Source organism: Carcharhinus amblyrhynchos, chromosome 23, assembly GCF_965287045.1.
Source record: "Carcharhinus amblyrhynchos chromosome 23, sCarAmb.v2.hapA, whole genome shotgun sequence".
Classification (NCBI taxonomy): Eukaryota; Metazoa; Chordata; class Chondrichthyes; order Carcharhiniformes; family Carcharhinidae; genus Carcharhinus; species Carcharhinus amblyrhynchos.
This window is the reverse complement of record NC_137346.1, coordinates 12,755,439-12,773,423: the sequence shown is the minus strand read 5'-3', so window position 1 is coordinate 12,773,423 and position 17,985 is coordinate 12,755,439. Positions and strand designations below refer to the sequence as shown.

General features: G+C 45.2%; 1 protein-coding gene across 4 annotated transcripts in view; it reads left to right on the top strand.

Annotated features, from left to right (window-relative positions):
- The window catches only part of cluha (CLUH binding protein of NUMT mRNA a), a 97,129-nt gene that overhangs the window by 58,691 nt on the left and 20,453 nt on the right, over nt 1–17,985 (top strand). For all 4 annotated transcript variants that reach the window (XM_080210368.1, XM_080210367.1, XM_080210369.1 and 1 more), the window contains exons 13-20: nt 2,395–2,495; nt 3,635–3,787; nt 3,914–3,976; nt 5,765–6,009; nt 8,135–8,219; nt 9,759–9,912; nt 14,100–14,239; nt 15,097–15,177. In XM_080210368.1, the coding sequence (XP_080066494.1) occupies nt 2,395–2,495; nt 3,635–3,787; nt 3,914–3,976; nt 5,765–6,009; nt 8,135–8,219; nt 9,759–9,912; nt 14,100–14,239; nt 15,097–15,177 (1,022 nt within the window). The remainder of the gene's footprint in view (nt 1–2,394; nt 2,496–3,634; nt 3,788–3,913; nt 3,977–5,764; nt 6,010–8,134; nt 8,220–9,758; nt 9,913–14,099; nt 14,240–15,096; nt 15,178–17,985) is intronic.

The window sequence follows — 17,985 nt, the reverse complement described above, 5'->3', positions numbered from 1 at the left end:
ATTAGATATAGCTCTTGGGGCTAAAGGGATCTGGGGTGAAGGTGGGAACAGGATGTTGAATTTGATGAAGAAGGTGAATGGCAGAGCACCTAGAAGCAGGAGTGGGTCATTCAGGTGGAAGGATTGAATGGTCCACCCCTATTTCGAGTTTCTATGTTTCTGAAAGGACTAACGTTACTGGTGTTGTTTTAACAAGTGCTCCTGTGAAAAATATATTTTTGTCAATAGCATAAACAACAACTTCAGGAATTAAATAGCCTCAGACTTGCTTTGATTTGCGTCATTAAAGTTGTCAAATATTCATTAGGAAGCTATTGAACTTGAAGAATCAATCAAAATTCTACCATGTCTGTATTCATTAAGGGCAAAAATTGATTATGATTAGAAATGCCAAGACTTTTGACTGCAGCAGATGATGAGCTAGTATTTAAGAACAAAGACAATTAGAGCACAGGAACAGGCCCTTTGGCCCTCCAAGCCCGCCCCTACCGCGTGCTGCCTGCCTGAACTAAAACCCCTAGCCTTCCAGAAAGAACAAAGAAAATTCTAATTATTTCCAATGTGAGTGTGATGAGATTTCCTATCAGAATTAATTTTTGGTGTTGCGTCTGAAATATTTTAATATATTGCATTTCCCAGTCACAGAAGGATTGAAAATAGGAATCGGAGCAAAACAAGTTTGGTTGAGAGTTTTAAATGTATCCATTCATTTTATTGATCTGAAGGATTTAATTTGTTTGATTTATTATTGTCACATGTATTAATATACAGTGAAAAGTATTGTTTCTTGTGCACTATACAGACAAAGCATACTGTTCATAGAGAAGGAAAGGAGAGCGTGCAGAATATAGTGTTACAGTCTTAGCTAGGGTGTAGAAAAAGATCAACTTAATGAGAGGCAGGTCCATTCAAAAGTCTGACAGCAGCAGGGAAGAAGCTGTTCTTGAGTCAGTTGGTACGTGACCTCAGACTTTTGTATCTTTTTTCCCAATAGAAGAAGGTGGAAGAGAGAATGTCCAGGGTGTGTGGCTGTTTTGACAAGGCAGTGGGAAGTGTAGACAAAGTCAGTGGATGGGAGGCTGGTTTGCGTGACAGACTGGGCTACGTTCACGACCTTTTCTAGTTCCTTGCAGTCTTGGTCACAGCAGGAGCCGTACCAAGCTGTGATACAACCAGAAAGAATGCTTTCTATGGTGCACCTGTAAAAGTTGACTCTGTAAAAGTGGATGGAGTTGACGGTTTGCACAAACTATTCATGTTCATGGAAATGTCTCTGAAGTTTTAGCTCTCGAGTATATTGACCTGAGTTTGTTTTAATTTGTCTGCTTCGTCCATTTCCAAACCCAAAGTAAAATACCTACATTCATTTAAAAAATGCTGAATGCGACTTTTTAATTTAAAAAAGTAGCACTATTTTAAAGATTATTATTGCAGTGAAACATAATGGCCAGGGTTCTCCTAGCTCGCTGGCCTGCTCGGGACGATGCTGGGTGAGTGTCTCCCAGGCAGTGTTCTTCTACGTAATCGCCATTTCCATATGACTAGAGAGCCCAGGACAGTTGTGATTGGGGGTGGAGGGTGGGGGTCAGGTAGGCCAGCAATCGGTTATGGTGGGGGGGCCATCAGGGAAGCTAGTGATCAAGGCAGGGGGGTGGGATCAAGGTTCACATAGGGAGGGCAGTGCTGGGGGGGGGGGGTGTGGGGACCATTGCGCATATGCTGACAGATTGGTACGTGCGTAGTGGCCCGCTCGATTTGTGTTGATCAGTGTTGATTGTGGGCTCTCTGGCAGGATGAGGCCCCATCCCCCACTTTCCGACATGAATCCCCCTGAGGCACTCCGTAATGCACAGAGTGCGGGAGATTTGCCCAAAAAACAGGCAGGAAATTTTCTCATTTTACTGCTTGATGGGAGAATCCCAGCCAATATATATGTTAAATTATTGATTTGGGAATTATGGGATTTTGAGACACCTGTTTATGATGGAGCAGCGCTCCAAAAGCTTGTGATTCCAAATAAACCTGTTGGACTTTAACCTGGTGTTGTGCAACTTCTGCTGTCTGTGGGAAAAGTCGTCTTGAAACATCTCAGACCAAACTTCTAAACAGCTCCCATTGTCGCTTGCAAAGACTTGGTGCCTGCTTCTTACCTCTTGTACAGAGTACAGGTTTTCTACATTAAGGGTGTTAGAAATGCAATTTTAACTGTGCTTTTGTTGGTTTCTTTTCTCCCCTCTGCCTGGTGTCCACCTGCTGCCCACCTTGTGTAAGGGACTCTGTAATCTGACAAGTGCTTTGGAAGTATTAGTTATTATGACTTGTGTCCCTGATGCTATGACTGTTTCACGTACAATACAGAGTGTGTTTGTTCACAGTGACATCTGCTTATTCCAGGTGTCCGTTTCCACGATTCCAACAGTGAAGAACTCCACAAACAGAAGCAGTTGTTGAAAGATGCGGCTGCGTTCCTGGTTTCTTGCCAGATTCCATCTTTGGTAAGAAGGGAATTCTGTTCTAACCTTCTGCAGACTAGAAACAACTTAATTGCCTCTTCTTCAGCCTCATGTGATTAAGTCAATCCCATTTGGTTCTTGCTATTGCTGGGGTGGCATGGTGGCACAGTGGGTTAGCACTGCTGCCTCACAGTGCCGGGGATGTGGGTTCGGTTCCCAGCTTGGATCATTGTCTGTGTGGAGGCCGCACGTTCTCCCCGTTTCTGTGTGGGTTTCCTCCAGGTGCTCTGGTTTCCTCCCACAGTTTGAAAGATGTGCTGTTTAGGTGCATTGGCCTCGCTAAATTTTCCCTCAGCGTACCCTCACAGGTGTATTGAGTGTGGCAACTAGAAGATTTTGACAGTAACTTCATTGCAGTGTTAATGTGAGCGTACTTGTGATACTAATGAATAGACTTTAACTATTTGTATGGAAATCATTGGAGAAATTAATTCTCCCCACCTTAATGAGTTGAACACTGTGACAGTGAGTGCATGTGTCTGCATGTGTTCCCTTCTCCACTAATTTAAACCTATTTCGCACCTTAGTCACCTTTCCTGGCCAATGAAATACAATGAGGCCTGTTGCCCAATGCCATTCTCAATCTAGTCCATTGAGAAGAATATCGTGGAGACCCATGTGTGACCTGGAAACCCATGTGCAATCTTTCTGTCATCTTCAGTTAAGGGAAGTGGGTGGGAAAGAGTAAGACAGAGTAGTTGTATAACAATCATAGAATATCTTCAACGCAGAAGGGGGCCATTTGGCCCATTGAATCTGCACCGACTCTCCAACAGAGCCTCTTACCCATGTCCTATCCCTGTAACCCCACATGTTTACCCTGTTAATCCCCCTAACCTCCACATCTCTGGACACTATGGGGAAGGTTAGCATGGCCAATCCACCTAACCTGCACGTCTTCCAGACTGTGGGAGTACAAAGGAGCACCCGGAGGAAACCCACACAGACACGGAGCGTATGTGCAAACTCCACACACTCAGTGACCCAAGGCTAGAATTGAACCTGAGCCCATGGCGCTGAGAGACCACCATGCCATCCAGTTTGCAAGGGTTTCTCTTCATATGAATTTTGGGTTCGGCTTTATTCAAACGTGTGCCTGTGTGTATGTGTTCTTTGTTTAGATAAAAGACTGCGTCGATCACACGGTGCTCCCGATGGACGGTGCAACGTTGGCAGAAGCTATGCATCAGCGAGGCATTAACATTCGTTACCTGGCCAAGATAGTAGAGTTGGTGTCAAAGAGTCTTGCCCAGCAGCAGTTGGATCATATTTATGTATGTACTTTTGTTAATATCAAACAAAAGCTTCCTATTGATGTAATCGCTAGTCATTCAAAGTACTATGCGGGTCAGCATTTCTATTAACATGTTTGCTTTCAAATTCTTTGTTAAACACCACAGAAACTTGGAGTGACTGAGATAATCACCCGATCTGCTAAACATATCTTCAAAATATACCTTCAGGTATGAGCACATTTACAAATTTCCTCCCGGGGGGAAGTGTAAATGTAAACCTGAGTTTTAAACTGGGGTTGGAGTAGGGGTGTAGAGCAAGCAGGATTTTGCTAAGCAGTGCGGGTAGAGCTAAGTGACTTCCTCCTGCTCCTGTGTTTCTCGACGTGGCATAGAGTTAGCATATGGAGTAACATAGATGGCATAGACATTTAGGCCGGAATTTTACCTGCATGCCTGGCCCGATTCCGGGGGCAGGCGAGGCTCAGAGGACGGCGTTCACCGTTGGCCTCGGGCGGACCTGCCGGTAAATTTCTGTTCTTAGTCTCACAGTGTGTGAAAATGGGGCTAGAGCTAAGAAATGGATGTATGGCATGTGGGAAGATCTAGCACAAGGACAATGAACCAAATGGCCTTCCATTAGCTAACTTCAGCACTGCGGGCATTGGATGTGAACTCCTTGTTTAATAACAAATGTTTTTGTGACTTAAACACTTCTGCAACAACATATAGGACATCAGGACATCACTGCAGGAGTTCCCCAAGGTAGTGTCCTAGGCCCAATCATTTTCAATTGCTTCATCAATGACCTTCCTTGTCTCATAGAGTCAGAAGTGGGGGTGTTTGCCGATGACTGCACAATGTTTAGTATCAGTTGTGACACCTCAGATACTGAAGCAATCTGTGCCCATATGCAGCAAAACCTAGACAATATTCGGGCTTGGGCATATAACTGGCAAGTAATATTTGTGCCACACCAGTGCCAGGCAATGACCATCTCCAACAAGACCAAATCTGACTACTGTCTTTTGACATTCAGTGGTATTATCATTGTTGAATTCCCCCCTATCAACATCCTTGGGGTTGCTATTGACCAGAAACTGAACTGCTCATAAATAGTTTGGCTACAAGAGCAAGTCAGAAGCTAGGAAACCTGTCCATCATCTACAAGGCACAAGTCAGGAGTGTGATGGAATATTCTCTACATATCTGGTTGAGTACAACTCCAAAAACACTCAGGAACCTCGACACCATCCAGGACAAAGCAGCCTGCTTGATTGGCATTCCATCCATCTGCATAGAATCCCTACAGCGCACAAGAAGGCCATTCAACCCATCAAGTCTGCACCAACCACAATCCCACCCAGGCCCTGTTGCCATAACCCCATATATTCACCCTGTTAATCCCCCTGACACAAAGATCAATTTATTATAGCTAATCAACCTAACCCGCATATCTTTGGTCTGTGGGAGGAAACCGGAGCACCTGGAGGAAACCCACATAGACACGGGGAGAATGTGCAAACTCCAATCAGGCAGTGACCCGAAGCCAGGATTGAACCCAAGTCCCTGGCCTCCTGAGAGGCAGCAGTGCTAACCACTGTGTCAATGTGCCGCCTATCTCCTCCAACATTCACTTCCTCCACCATCAACACACTGGGAGCCGTGTGTACCATCTAGAAAATTCTGCAGCAACTCACCAAGGCTCCTTCGACAGCACCTCCCAAACATTGTGACCTTTACCACCAAGAAGGACAAGAGCAGCAGGTACAATAGAATGCCACCACCTGGAGATTCCCCTCCAAGCCACTCATCATCCTGACTGTGGCTGGGTCAAAGTCCTGGAACTCTATCCCTAACAATACTGTGGATGTATCTGGCCAGCAGTTCCCAGTTGGGGCGGGGGGTGGTTTAGTTGTCATGTGTGAACCAGCTGTTGTTTTCTGCCCATCAGCATTGTACATGTTGGGTGTTCCAAAATTAATTTTCCCAACTTTTTTGTCTTCCTGCCTGCTTTAGGGAGTGGAGCTGTCTGGTCTGTCCGTTGCCATAAGCCACTTCCTCAACTGCTTCCTCAGTTCCTTCCCAAACCCCATCGCTCACCTCCCGACGGATGAGCTGGTCTCGAAGAAGAAAAGGAACAAGAGGAAGCCTCGGCACCTGGGCAACGCCGACAACACAGCCTGGGCCAGCACCACCCCCGTGGAGCTCTGGAAAAGTATCAGCAATGAGACCAGGAACTATTTCAGCTTCAGTATTGACTGGTATGGATAATGAAACAGCGGGTGGTGTCTGCTAGAGAGACTCAGCTGCCTATAGCCTCACTAGGCCGTGGATCCCAGTCACAGTAAGAAGTCTCACAACACCACACCAGGTTAAAGTCCAACCAGTTTATTTGATAGTAAACCCACAACCATTAAATAAACTGGTTGGACTTTAACCTGGTGTTGTGAGACTTCTTACTGTGTTTACCCCAGTCCAACGCTGGCATCTCCACATCATGGCCCCCAGTCACGCCACATTGTGATGTACTAGTCTGTCCGATCCCAAAGACTTACTTTCCCAGTTAGATATCGATTCCAGGCTGCCTGGACCCCAGGATGTCTGGATGTCCAGGTTACAGTTGGATGTTTGCTGCCAGCCCTTCTATACCATACTCATGTTTGTGAGGCTGCACTGATGAGTGTCTGTTTGTTCATGTGGGTGTCGCAGCCAAGCCTGATACAGCCCTTGTTCTGACCTGCACAAAGCTGAATTTGAATACCGGGCTAATTGGATCAGCAGCAGAGATTAGGGCCCTTTGTTTCCACACCCTGTGCTCAGGAATCCAAGGCCGTGTGGCAGGATCACTCAACTCTGCACCTAACCAGAGGAGCTCTTTGCAATATGAAAAACATGTTTCTTTTAAGAATGTTGTTTTCCTATGCAGAAATCAGAGCTGCACACTCACTGCCCCCACCACCAGCAATGATTTGGGAGAGAATCTGGGGGTTCCTTATACCCTTGTGTTCCAGCCTCCTTGTGTCACAGTTCAGATCAGTCACTCTTATGCAAGTCTGAATGGACTTAGCATTCAGGCGTGTGTTAGTATTCAGGTGTATACCTTTCTGCGTTCTAGTGGGATCTTGAGTTAAGAAGCAAATCAGTTTGCATGTTAGTACACTAGGATCAGTACTGGGACCCTAATTGTCTGTTTTATACATAAATGTTATAGATGAAAATGTGAGGGGGGGGGGGGCGGTGTGTTAAGGAAGTTTGCAGAAGACACCAAGATTGGTAAGGTGGTTAATAGTGAAGAAGACGTTTGCAGGTTACAGGAAGATATAGATGGGTTTATCAGATGGGCAGAGCAGTAGCAGATGGTATTTAACCCTGATAAGTGCAAGGTGATGCACTGTGGAAGAAGTAACAAGATGAGGGAATATTTAATGAATGGCAGGACACTGGGACGCTCAGAGGAACAGATGGATCTTAGGGTAATTATTCACAAATCCCTGAAGTCAGCAGAAAAGGTGAATAGGATAGTTGAGGCAGCATATGGGACACTTGCTTTCATTAATCCTGGTAGAGAGTATAAGAGCAAGGAGGTAATGTTGGTGTTGTACAGAGCATTGGGTTGGAGCACAGCTGGAGTAGTATGTGTAGTTCTGGTCACCTCACTATAGGAAGGATGTGATCACACTGGGGAGGGTGTAGGGGAGATTCACCAGGATGTTGCCTGGGATGGAGCATTTGAGTATAAGGAGAGGCTGGATAGGCTTGGACTGTTTTCCCCAGAGCAGAGAAAGCTGAGGGGGGACATGATTGAGATGTATAAGGTTATGAGGGGTATGGACAGGGTGAGTAGGGAACAGTTATTTCCATTGGTTCAGGGGTCAATCACGAGGGGGCATATCTTTAGGGTAAGGGACAAGAGATTCAGAGAGGATTTAACAAAAAACCTTTTTGCTCAGAGGGAGATGGGAATGTGGAATGCAGCGACTTGGAAGGTAGTGGAGACCGGAAACCGTGTAACGTTGTAATGAATATTTGGATGAGTGCTTGGAATATCGTAATGTTCAAGGGTATGGGACAAGTGCAGGAAAACAGGATTAGCATGCCTGTAGTGGTATAGATATTGTTGGTGTAGACTCTGGGCCAAAGGGCCTTTTCTGCACCATGTGACTCTATGTAGGTACTCGGGGAAGAGGGCAATATTTTGTAAGCAGGGGTCTGTAAGTTGGGCATCTCACAAGGTTTTGTGCGCTATCTGATCCATTATATTCAGATTTTGCTGTCTGTGTAAAAAGACCTGCAAAACTCCTGGTTTAATGCCCGGAATGAACACTTAAACTGCTGGTAGACGCTTTTTTTCTTGCTGTGTAATACTTGTGTTTCTGTTTTGTACAGTGAGAGTGTGGATCAGGCTATAGAGAAGTACGGCCTACAGAAAATCAGCCTGTTGAGGGAAATCTGTGTGAAGTCTGGTATACAGGTAAGAACATAGAATGATACAGCGTGTAAGGAGGCCACTCAGTCCATCGTGCTTTAAAGGAGCTGTCCACTTCCCTGCTCCTGCTCCCACAATTACTTTTCACATTAAGTATATAGCTCGTTCCTTTTTGAAAGTCATCATTGAATCTGCTTCCATCATTCTATCAGGTCATGCAATCCTATAGTGCAGAAGGAGGCCATTCAGCCTGTCAAGTCCGCACTGACCACAATCCCACCCAGGCCTGATCCCTGTAACCCCATGCATTTACCCTGCTAGTCCCCCTGACATTAATGGGCAATTTAACATGGCCAATCCATCTAACCCACACATCTTTGGACTGTGGGAGGAAAACGGAGCATCCAGAGGAAACCCTCGCAGACATGGTGAGAATGTGCAGACTCCACAGAGACAGTGACCCAAGCTGGGAATCAAACATGGGTCCCTGGCGATGTGAGGCAGCACTGCTAACCACTGTGCCACCGTGCCTCCCCTATCATAACAAATTCTCATCACCTGTGGTTCTTTCGCCAATCACATTAAATCTGTGTCCTATGCTTATCGAGTATTGTTAAGGAGTAAATGCCATCTACAGCTATTGCATGGTTTTGTGTCTGGTCTTCTCAAGTGCCTAATTTGCAAACATCACCATGAAAGGAAGGTTAATGTACTGGAATTCAATGAGCCAGTACTGATATATCCTGACCATGTGATGTCGGCACTGTGGCACAGCGGTTAGCACTGCTGCCTTACAGCACCAGAGACCCGAGTTCACTTTCCAGCTTGCGTCGCTGTCTTTGTGGAGTTCTCCCTGTGGCTGCCAGAGTTTCCTCCGGATGCTCCAGTTTCGTCCCACAGTCCGAAAGATGTGCTGGTTAGGTGAATTGGCCATGCTAAATTCTCCCTCAGTGTACCCGAACAGGAGCCGGAGTGTGGCGACTAGAGACTTTCACAATAACCTCATTGCAGTGTTAATGTACACCTACTTGTGACACTAATATGTAAAAGGTGAAGCAAGGATAGAAGGTGCAAGATAATTGGACCTAGGCTTGCAAATGTAATTCTGTCTCCTCGGTAAAGTGGGGAGAGGTGTAATTATTACCTGACAAGGTTTTACATTGACGGTTTTCATTATAAATGCAGAATGAGTAAATGATAATGCAAGAAGTCGGCAGAAATGATGTGTAGAAATAGGATTTTTAATAGATATCTATTAATAGATTGTGATCAGTTACTGATTCTATGATTCTAATTATTACGTCAGGAAAGCAGCAGCACTGATAACTGGTGCAAACTGAATTTAAATCTGATTTCAAAATGAAGTAGTTCACTCCAGGTGATGAAGTGTTTGGACAGGTTAGGGTTGTTTGGTTAGCAATTGAAATGGGACAGTTAATGTGCAAGAAAGAGTGAGCTTTTGGTCTTTTACGCTCCCTGGCATTGCTTGCGTTACATTGTTAATGGATGAATAAGCGATGGTGTAATGTTAACCCTTTTCTAGCACTTTTGCAATTGCTGATTTCAAAACTCTCGACTTTGCAGATTCTACTGAAGGAATACAACTTTGATAGTCGTCACCGACCAACCTTTACAGAGGAGGATATCCTCAACATCTTCCCAGTTGTAAAACACGTGAATCCCAAAGCATCTGATGCCTTCCATTTCTTCCAAAGTGGACAAGCTAAAGTCCAGCAAGGTACAGTATCCTCAGTACAGTATCATGAACAGAAAGTATGTGCTGTCTTAGACTGAGTCTCACCTTTGCGTGCACTCACTGTCCCTGCACATACACGTCACGTATACTCATCACACACATTGTGCGCAGACACCCCACACACACACACACCCCCCCCACACACACACACACCCCCCCCACACACACACACAATCCCCACACCCCCTACACACACACAGATACCGCTCCCCCCCCCCCCCCCCCGGCGTGCATGCACACACACACCCCACTGCGCGCGCACGCACACCGCGCACACACACCATGCGCGCGTGCACACCGAACAGATGTGCGCGCACACACAAATTAGTACAGATAAAGGCAGTGCATTTTTACAAATTACCATTAACTCCGTCTCTGGTTTATGATTTGCGGTCTCCCATGTGGCAGGTCTTTTGGTGCTTGAATGAAATTGCTAATTAAAGTTGGTCTTGTAAAGTGGAGAGTTCACAGCAGGTTGTGAAGTTTCTTGCAGTTGAGTATCTAGAAGGTCAGTTCTCGGGTAAACTTTGAAACTGGCGCTGGTCGAATACTTTGGGCTGCTTAATGACTTGCAGCTAGTTTCGGGGTCTGAGACTGATATCTGATGGTTCTTAAATGGGAATGGTGACACTGCATTTTCTATAGTTGCCGCTTCTTGGATGTTTTTCTGCAGACTGCACGGTCTCTCGGTCCTGAGAGAAAACTTGTTACCTGAAGCCAGTTTCAATCACATGACCAATACTGACATTGTCCAACACCAATTGGTTTAGACCATAAGATATAGGAGCAGGATTAGGCCATTTAGCCCATCAATCTCCTCCGCCATTCAATCATGGCTGATAGGATTCTCATCCCCATTCTCCTGCCTTCTCCCCATAACCCCTGATCCCCGTATTGATCAAGAACCTATCTATCTCTGTCTTAAAGACACTCAATGACCTGGCCTCTACATGGCAATGAGTTCCACAGGTTCACCACCCTTTGGCTGTAGAAATTCTGCCTCATCTCAGTTTTAAAGGAACATCCCTTCACTCTGAGGTTGTGCCCTCGAGTTCTAGTCTCTCCCACGAGTGGAAACATCCTCACCACGCCCACTCTATCTAAGCCTCTCAAGATATTGATGTTTGGAAGCCTTAAAGCTATCATACACAACAGGAAGTAGATGGTGCTTTTCTGCGCTTAACCTGTGGATGACTGGTCTTGCCAATTTTCTTTTATTAAGTTGCAAACCTGAAGATGTAGAATGTGAATCGACTGACTCTGTGTTTTGGGTAAGGTTTGAACAGTGATTTCCACAGAGATATGCTGTCTGGATATGTCCATTCCAGGGGAGGGTCGGAGGGTCGCCCACTTAGGGTGATTCAGTTAGAACTTTCCAGAAGCTTGGCTGTCTGTGCTGAATAAGCAACAGTCACCTGATCCCCTAGGCAGCCATCTTACCTTCATCGGCATCCATTTTAAATAAGTAGAAATGAGTTCCAAAAATTTCTATATGAGTTCAATCTGTAGGTAAAGTTATAAATAGGACACACCTTTACTGGGCATGACAGGAAGTATCCAGGATTCATGTAGGAAAGGCTTTGTACTGGGAGCTTGTTAATCAAATCTGAAGTAATGAGCAAAGATCCAGTACAGTAACGTTGGGATAGTACGATGATTACAAATAAATGAATGATTCTTGTGTTAGATTTCTCAACAACAAAAACCTTGAACAATAATATTTTCCCCGGGTGCCAAAATGTTAGACTCGATCTATGAGTTGAGGGAGATTTTTTGTGCACTTATCTGCCCCAGCTGTCATGTCAGAGCGGTGCCTCAGGATTTTTTAATTATCTAGCAAACTCTTTGCCCTTGTTGTCGTTCAGAAAATGCCGGACATCCCACTCTTCACGGTAGCTTCAAAGAATCCCTACAGTGCAGAAGGAGGCCATTTGGCCCATCGAGTCTGCACCAACCACAATCCCAACGCAGGTCCTTTCCCCATAACTTTATGCGTTTAGTCTAGCTAGTCCCTCTGACACTAAGGGGCAATTTAGCATGGCCAATCCATCTAACCAGCATATCTTACAAAGCACCCAGAGAAAACCCACACAGACGCGAGGAGAACGTGCACACTCCATACAAGACAGTGACCCGAGCCGGGAATCGAACCCAGGTGCCTGGCGCTGTGACACAGCAGTTCTAATCACTATGCCACCGTACTGAGGACGTTAACCTTGTGGATTCCACTCTGAGTAGCGGTCTGATTGCCTGCCTGGCTTCTCAGTGGGTGGTTGCCTCTGTGTGTGTGTGTGTGTGTGTGTGTGTGTGTGTGTGTTTTTTACACCGGGTGGAACTTGACCATCACTACTCGGACCTCATTGCCAAGCTTACCTTTTTATATAATGAGAAAAAAGTCGATTAATCCCAGGAAAAAAAAGCCATGAGAAAAGCATTTCATTGCAACATGTGAAATGTGACAACGAATTGGGAGCTTTTCCATTCAGGAATTCCAGTCGATCGGAAAGCCTTTGTGTAATCATTGCCAAACACAGTTCAAAGGTTGCTTACACTGAAGCGGGCCTTTCAAGGTCACACATTGAAATTAGTGGTGTTTAACAGCAAATAAATTGGTCCACAAACACTAATAACCAATCTGCCTACTTCAACTCACCACCTGGAGGTGAAAAGTATTAATGCCAGTCTTCCCTTTATCACAATCTTTAATTTATTATAAATGATTGAAATCATCATACATGGTTTATTTTCTTCCTGTGTATTTATTGCTTGCAACACTGTTCAAAAACAGTTCACTTGCAAAACTTAAGGTGGCACAGTGGTTAGCACTACAGCGCCAGGGATCCGGGTTCGATTCCCGGCTTGGGTCACTGTCTATGTGGAGTTCGCACGTTCTCCCTGTGTCTGTGTGGGTTTCCTTTGGATGCTCTGGATTCCTCCCACAGTCCAAAGATGTATTAGGTGGATTGGACCTGCTAAATTACCCATTAGTGTCGGCAGGATTAGCAGGATAAATATGTGGGGTTATGGGATAGGGTCTGTGAGGGATTGTTGGTGCAAACTCAATGGACTGAATGGCTGCCTTCTGTACTGTAGGGATTCTATGTATCTGAGCAATAACAGCTAAGAATTGTTCCGAGTAGGTTCAGTGAGTTTCAATCCAAAGCTGAGGACATAGGTTTTGATAGGCACAGGGAGGAAAGTGACATATTTAACTTGCTCTGTGAAAGACTTGGAGCAGGATTTTCCAGACCTTCCTGTAGACAGGTTCTACCACTTCTGTTGAAGGCCCCCCCTTACAATGGGCTTCTCCCCCTCCACCAGCAGCACTGACAAGCCACACAAAACGTTGTAGCGGTCAGCGGGACTGGAAGATCCCACCATCGGCCAATGGCAAGTCACCTCCACCTGCTCTTGGTTTCTTGATGTCAGAGACATGAGTCGTGGATGGATAAATATTATCCTTAATAGAGGATGACCTTCAAATTATTGAAGTTTGGGAGTAGAGCAAAAGTAACTGCAAAATACTAATCCAACTGGAAGCCTGACAACACAACGGGCAAGAGGCAAATCTGAGGCTGGCTTCAGGAATTTCTTCAGAGTGAGTAGCAGGTGGGGGTGGAGGAGAAGACCTGGATTCATTCATTAGGGACATTGTAATATCGGAGGATTTGTCAAAAGGAAAAAGTGGGAGGATGTGATTGAAAAACTTATCAGCCATGATTGAATGGTGGAGCAGACTCCTTGGACCGAGTGGCCTCATTCTGCTCCAATATTTTATGGTCTTACCTCACGGTCTTACAGTCAAATGTCCATTTTGTGACTCTAGAAGCAGGGGATGCTGTCTCAGAGTTAGGGGGAGGCAATCTGGGATTGAGATGAGGAGGAATTTTTTCACTTGGAGGGTGGGGAATCTTTGGAATTCTCTTACTCTGAGGGCTGTGGAGACTCAGCCATCCAACGCAGCGATTGATGGATTTCTGGGATGTTAAAGACATCAAGGGATGTGGGGAAGAGTGCGGGAAAAGAGTGAAGTAGATCAAGCATGATCTAGTAGAATGGTGGAGCTGGCTTGAGGGCCGAATGGCCTGCTCTTATTCGCAGTATTCCTGTGAGTGTCCTTTCTCACGCGTCCTTCCTCATGTAATTGAGTGAAACCATTTGTTTTACAGGATTCTTAAAAGAGGGATGTGAGCTCATTAATGAGGCCTTAAATCTTTTCAATAACGTATATGGAGCAATGCACGTGGAAATCTGTGCTTGCCTGAGGCTGCTGGCTCGTCTGAATTACATCATGGGTGATTATAACGAGGTAAGGCCTCCACTGCCTTTCATGGATGTTTTGTATTGTAGCTGTCGGGGCTGCTTCCTTTTCTTTTGACTCATTGCTTTGTGCACCTGAAGTGTACAAGCATCTATAATGTGACATCACACTGTATGGCCCTAGTGTGTGCTCTCCAGTTCACCACAATCCAGGACAAGTATCATAGAATCCCTACTGTGCAGAAGAAGGCCATTCAGCCCATCAAGTCTGCACCGACCACAATCCTACCCAGACCTTACTCCCATAACACCACATTTATACTCTGCTAACATCTCCCCAACACTAAGGGCCAATTTAGCACTGCCAATCTACCTAACCCGCATTCTTTGGACTGTGAGCAGTAGCAAATAGGCTGAGATACAGGTGGAGGTAGTAATGCTTGAGGTAGAAGTTGGCAACTTTTGTGATACCATGGATGTGGGATTTGATACCTGGCACCAGGTAGGTCTTCAAGGACTCTCACAGTCTTGGAAAAAAAACGGTGTTAGTAAATAACTGAAGCCTCTAAATAGAAGGTGTATTTTTATTGGGTTTGGTTAGGAAGAATGTAATCAAATCCTCAAAAGCTGCTGGCTTTGTGACTCTGTGACGGGTTTAGATATAATTCCAACCTATTCACCAGCTGTAGCGAATGTCCTGGAGCAACGGGGTTGGAGAGTTGAGGGTCCGAATGCCCTGAAGTAACAGCATTGGAGAGCTGCGGCTAAAGTGTCAAAGGTCGCAATCTCCATCTTATCCTACAGTTAAGGTCTACCGTGAAAGTAGACGGACCCTGGCAGAATTTGCCATGTATGATTTTTATTTTAACTGGTTGAATTTACGGTTCTTTATTGTTTCTTATGTAGGCTCTGAGCAACCAGCAGAAGGCAGTGCTGATGAGCGAGAGAGCACTCGGTGTAGATCATCCCAACACAATCCAGGAATACGTGAGTAATAACATTTTACAAACGGGGGAGTGGGATGTGTGAATATGGCAGCATTGCTTTCAGCCGCCTGTACTCACTCTTACTGATGCAGTGGAGCTTTACTTGGAGCTGGTGTGCATGGTCACCACCTTTGTCCCCTCAGACACTGCGTGGTTGGCCAGTTCCTCGGGCAGCAGCAGGCACACTGTCCAGGAGCTGATGGCACTGCCACTTGTTGTAACGGCCGGATGGGAATCCTTGCCCGCATTGTGCTCGGAAATACCATCTACAAGTGACTTTGTGATGCTCGTGGCTTTGGAGGAGATGCTGGTGTCTGGGTGAATCCGCCTCATCGCTTTGTAGATGTAAATGGAGTAACTCTCCTTCCTCGACCTTTGCCGCTTTTTCCTGCCCTTTGTATCAGTTTCTTAATGACTTTTTTCACTCCCTTGGGAGCTGGTTTCAATGTTGGTTTCTCATCAGCCAGGAGAGTGGACAATCTGTTCAATCTGTGCCATCCATAGGATTAATTAGATTATAAACTCCATTCACAGAAGGTCAGTGTGGTTACATTACAGCTGCAGATTTCAGGAATTTCAATCCGTTATACTGAGAGCTTCTGCAGTATACTCGCTGTTGAAATGCTCGCATAGTGTATGTAACCAAGATAATACCCAGCAGAGATTATCATTTGTCACCTTTTATTCCAGCCATACATCGGCATTTTTTAAAGAACTATAATTCTTGTGTCTGTTTTATCTGAATCAATCACTTCAGCATGTTTGATTAGCTGATATGGGTGATTACAGATAACACAGTAACCTGAGTCACATCGTAGAATCCCTGTAGTACAGAAGGAGACCATTCGGCCCATTGAGTCTGCACTGACCAAAGTTCCACCCAGGTCCTATTCCTGTAATCTCACACATTTACCCTGTGACACTAAGATCAATTTATCAAGGCCAATCAACCTAACTCCTCTATCTTTGGACTGTGGGAGGAAACCCACGCAGACACGGGGAGAATGTGCAAACTCAACACAGATAGTGACCCAAGCTGGGAATCGAACCCAGGTCCTTGGCGCTGAGAGGCAGCAGTGTTAACCACTGTGCCACCGTGCCGCTTGTGTTCTGAAAGTGGGTGTCATTTCCTTGTCTAGCCAATTGTAACACGCAAAAAAAATCACTGAATTATAGATTTTTATCACAAGCCGTGTGGAACATAAAAACCATCATGGTGAGTGACACCTTAGACCTCAGCCTCGTGAAGTAACGCCTTAGATTATATAAAACTTTTGATCTTAGCTGGCATACTGTGAGAAATATTGAATGTATCACCTCAGACATAAATATGGTGGTTTTGGAATGACCACAATACCAATTCCCTTCAATGTTGCCCCAGGGGTGGGGGAGCGGAAGGAAGGTACAAAAGAGGAATTTAAGACGGTGTAGAAAAAAATGACACACTGAAAAACACGACATCTAAACACGAAACGTTCCCCAAATTCTCAATACATTTCCTTTTCGTTAACGCAATGTGATTTTTTTTATAAACTGTTTATCATTACGTTTTGTTTTTTTAAACATAAAGCATCTTTTTCTCCTGTTTCCTCATTGTTCATTTCCTCCGTGGAGCTGCTGCTGCTTGTTGGGAGTGTGAAGTTGATCGACCTGTCAGAGTGGCAGTATTGTTGGGCAATTTTCCATTAAAGGGGACCTCATGTGGGGTTCATTATTCACTGGCTGCCTATTCGATGCTGCTATGATGGGATTTATGTTGGTTAGTGATGTTTTGCCAGGGAATTGCTCCACCTACGAATCTGTCAGTTTTATTCGGGTGACAGTATTTCTTGACGGAACCATTGGAAGAAAATAGGCTCCTGTTCTTGTAGTTCAAATCCAGTGTAAAACAAACTGGACTGGTGTAAGGAATGTGACGGGATTTCAGTGATTTAAGGAATGAATGGATTTGCTTTTCGTGTTAAGTCAGCGGGGCGGCGCAGTGGTTAGCACTGCTGCCTCAGAGCACTAGGGACCTGGGTTTTCCCGATTTGGGTCACTGTCTGTGTGGAGTTTGCACGATCTCCCTGTATTTGCGTGGGTTTCTTCCGGGTGCTCTGGTTTCCTCCCACAGTCCGAAAGACGTGCGGGTTAGGGAGCATTGATCCAAACAGTCGCTGGAATGTGACAGCTAGGGGAATTTCACACATCATTACTTTTAGTGCAGCCTTTTTAAAACCCATTTTAATTTGAACTCTTTTGGCATAGATTCTCACACAAAGACTTGTATTCCTAATTGCGCATCTCTTGAATATAAAAGGCTGTTTTAACTTTTCCATAGGCAGCAGGGCGGCATAGTGGTTAGCACTGCTGTCTTGTGAGGAAGGATTGAACAGGCTAGGCTTATATCCACTGGAGTTTAGGAGAGTAGATCAGAATGTATACGATCCTGAGGAGTATTGACAGGGTGGATGTAAAGAGGATGGTTAGCATGGATGTAGAGAGAATGTTTCCGCTAGTAGGAAAAACTAGAACCAGAGGGCACAACCTCAGGCTAAAGGGACGATCCTTCAAAACAGAGATCAGAAGGAATTTCTTCAGCCAGAAAGTGGTGAATCTGTGGAGCTCTTTGCCGCGGAAGGCTGTGGAGGCCAGGTCACTGAGTGTCTTTAAAACAGATAGGTTCTTGATTAATAAGGGGATCAGGGGTTATGGGGAAAAGGCAGGAGAATGGGGATGTGAAAAATATCAGCCATGATTGAATGGTGGAGCAGACTCGATGGACCGAGTGGCCTAATTCTGCTCCTATGTCTTATGTCTTGTATGGTGT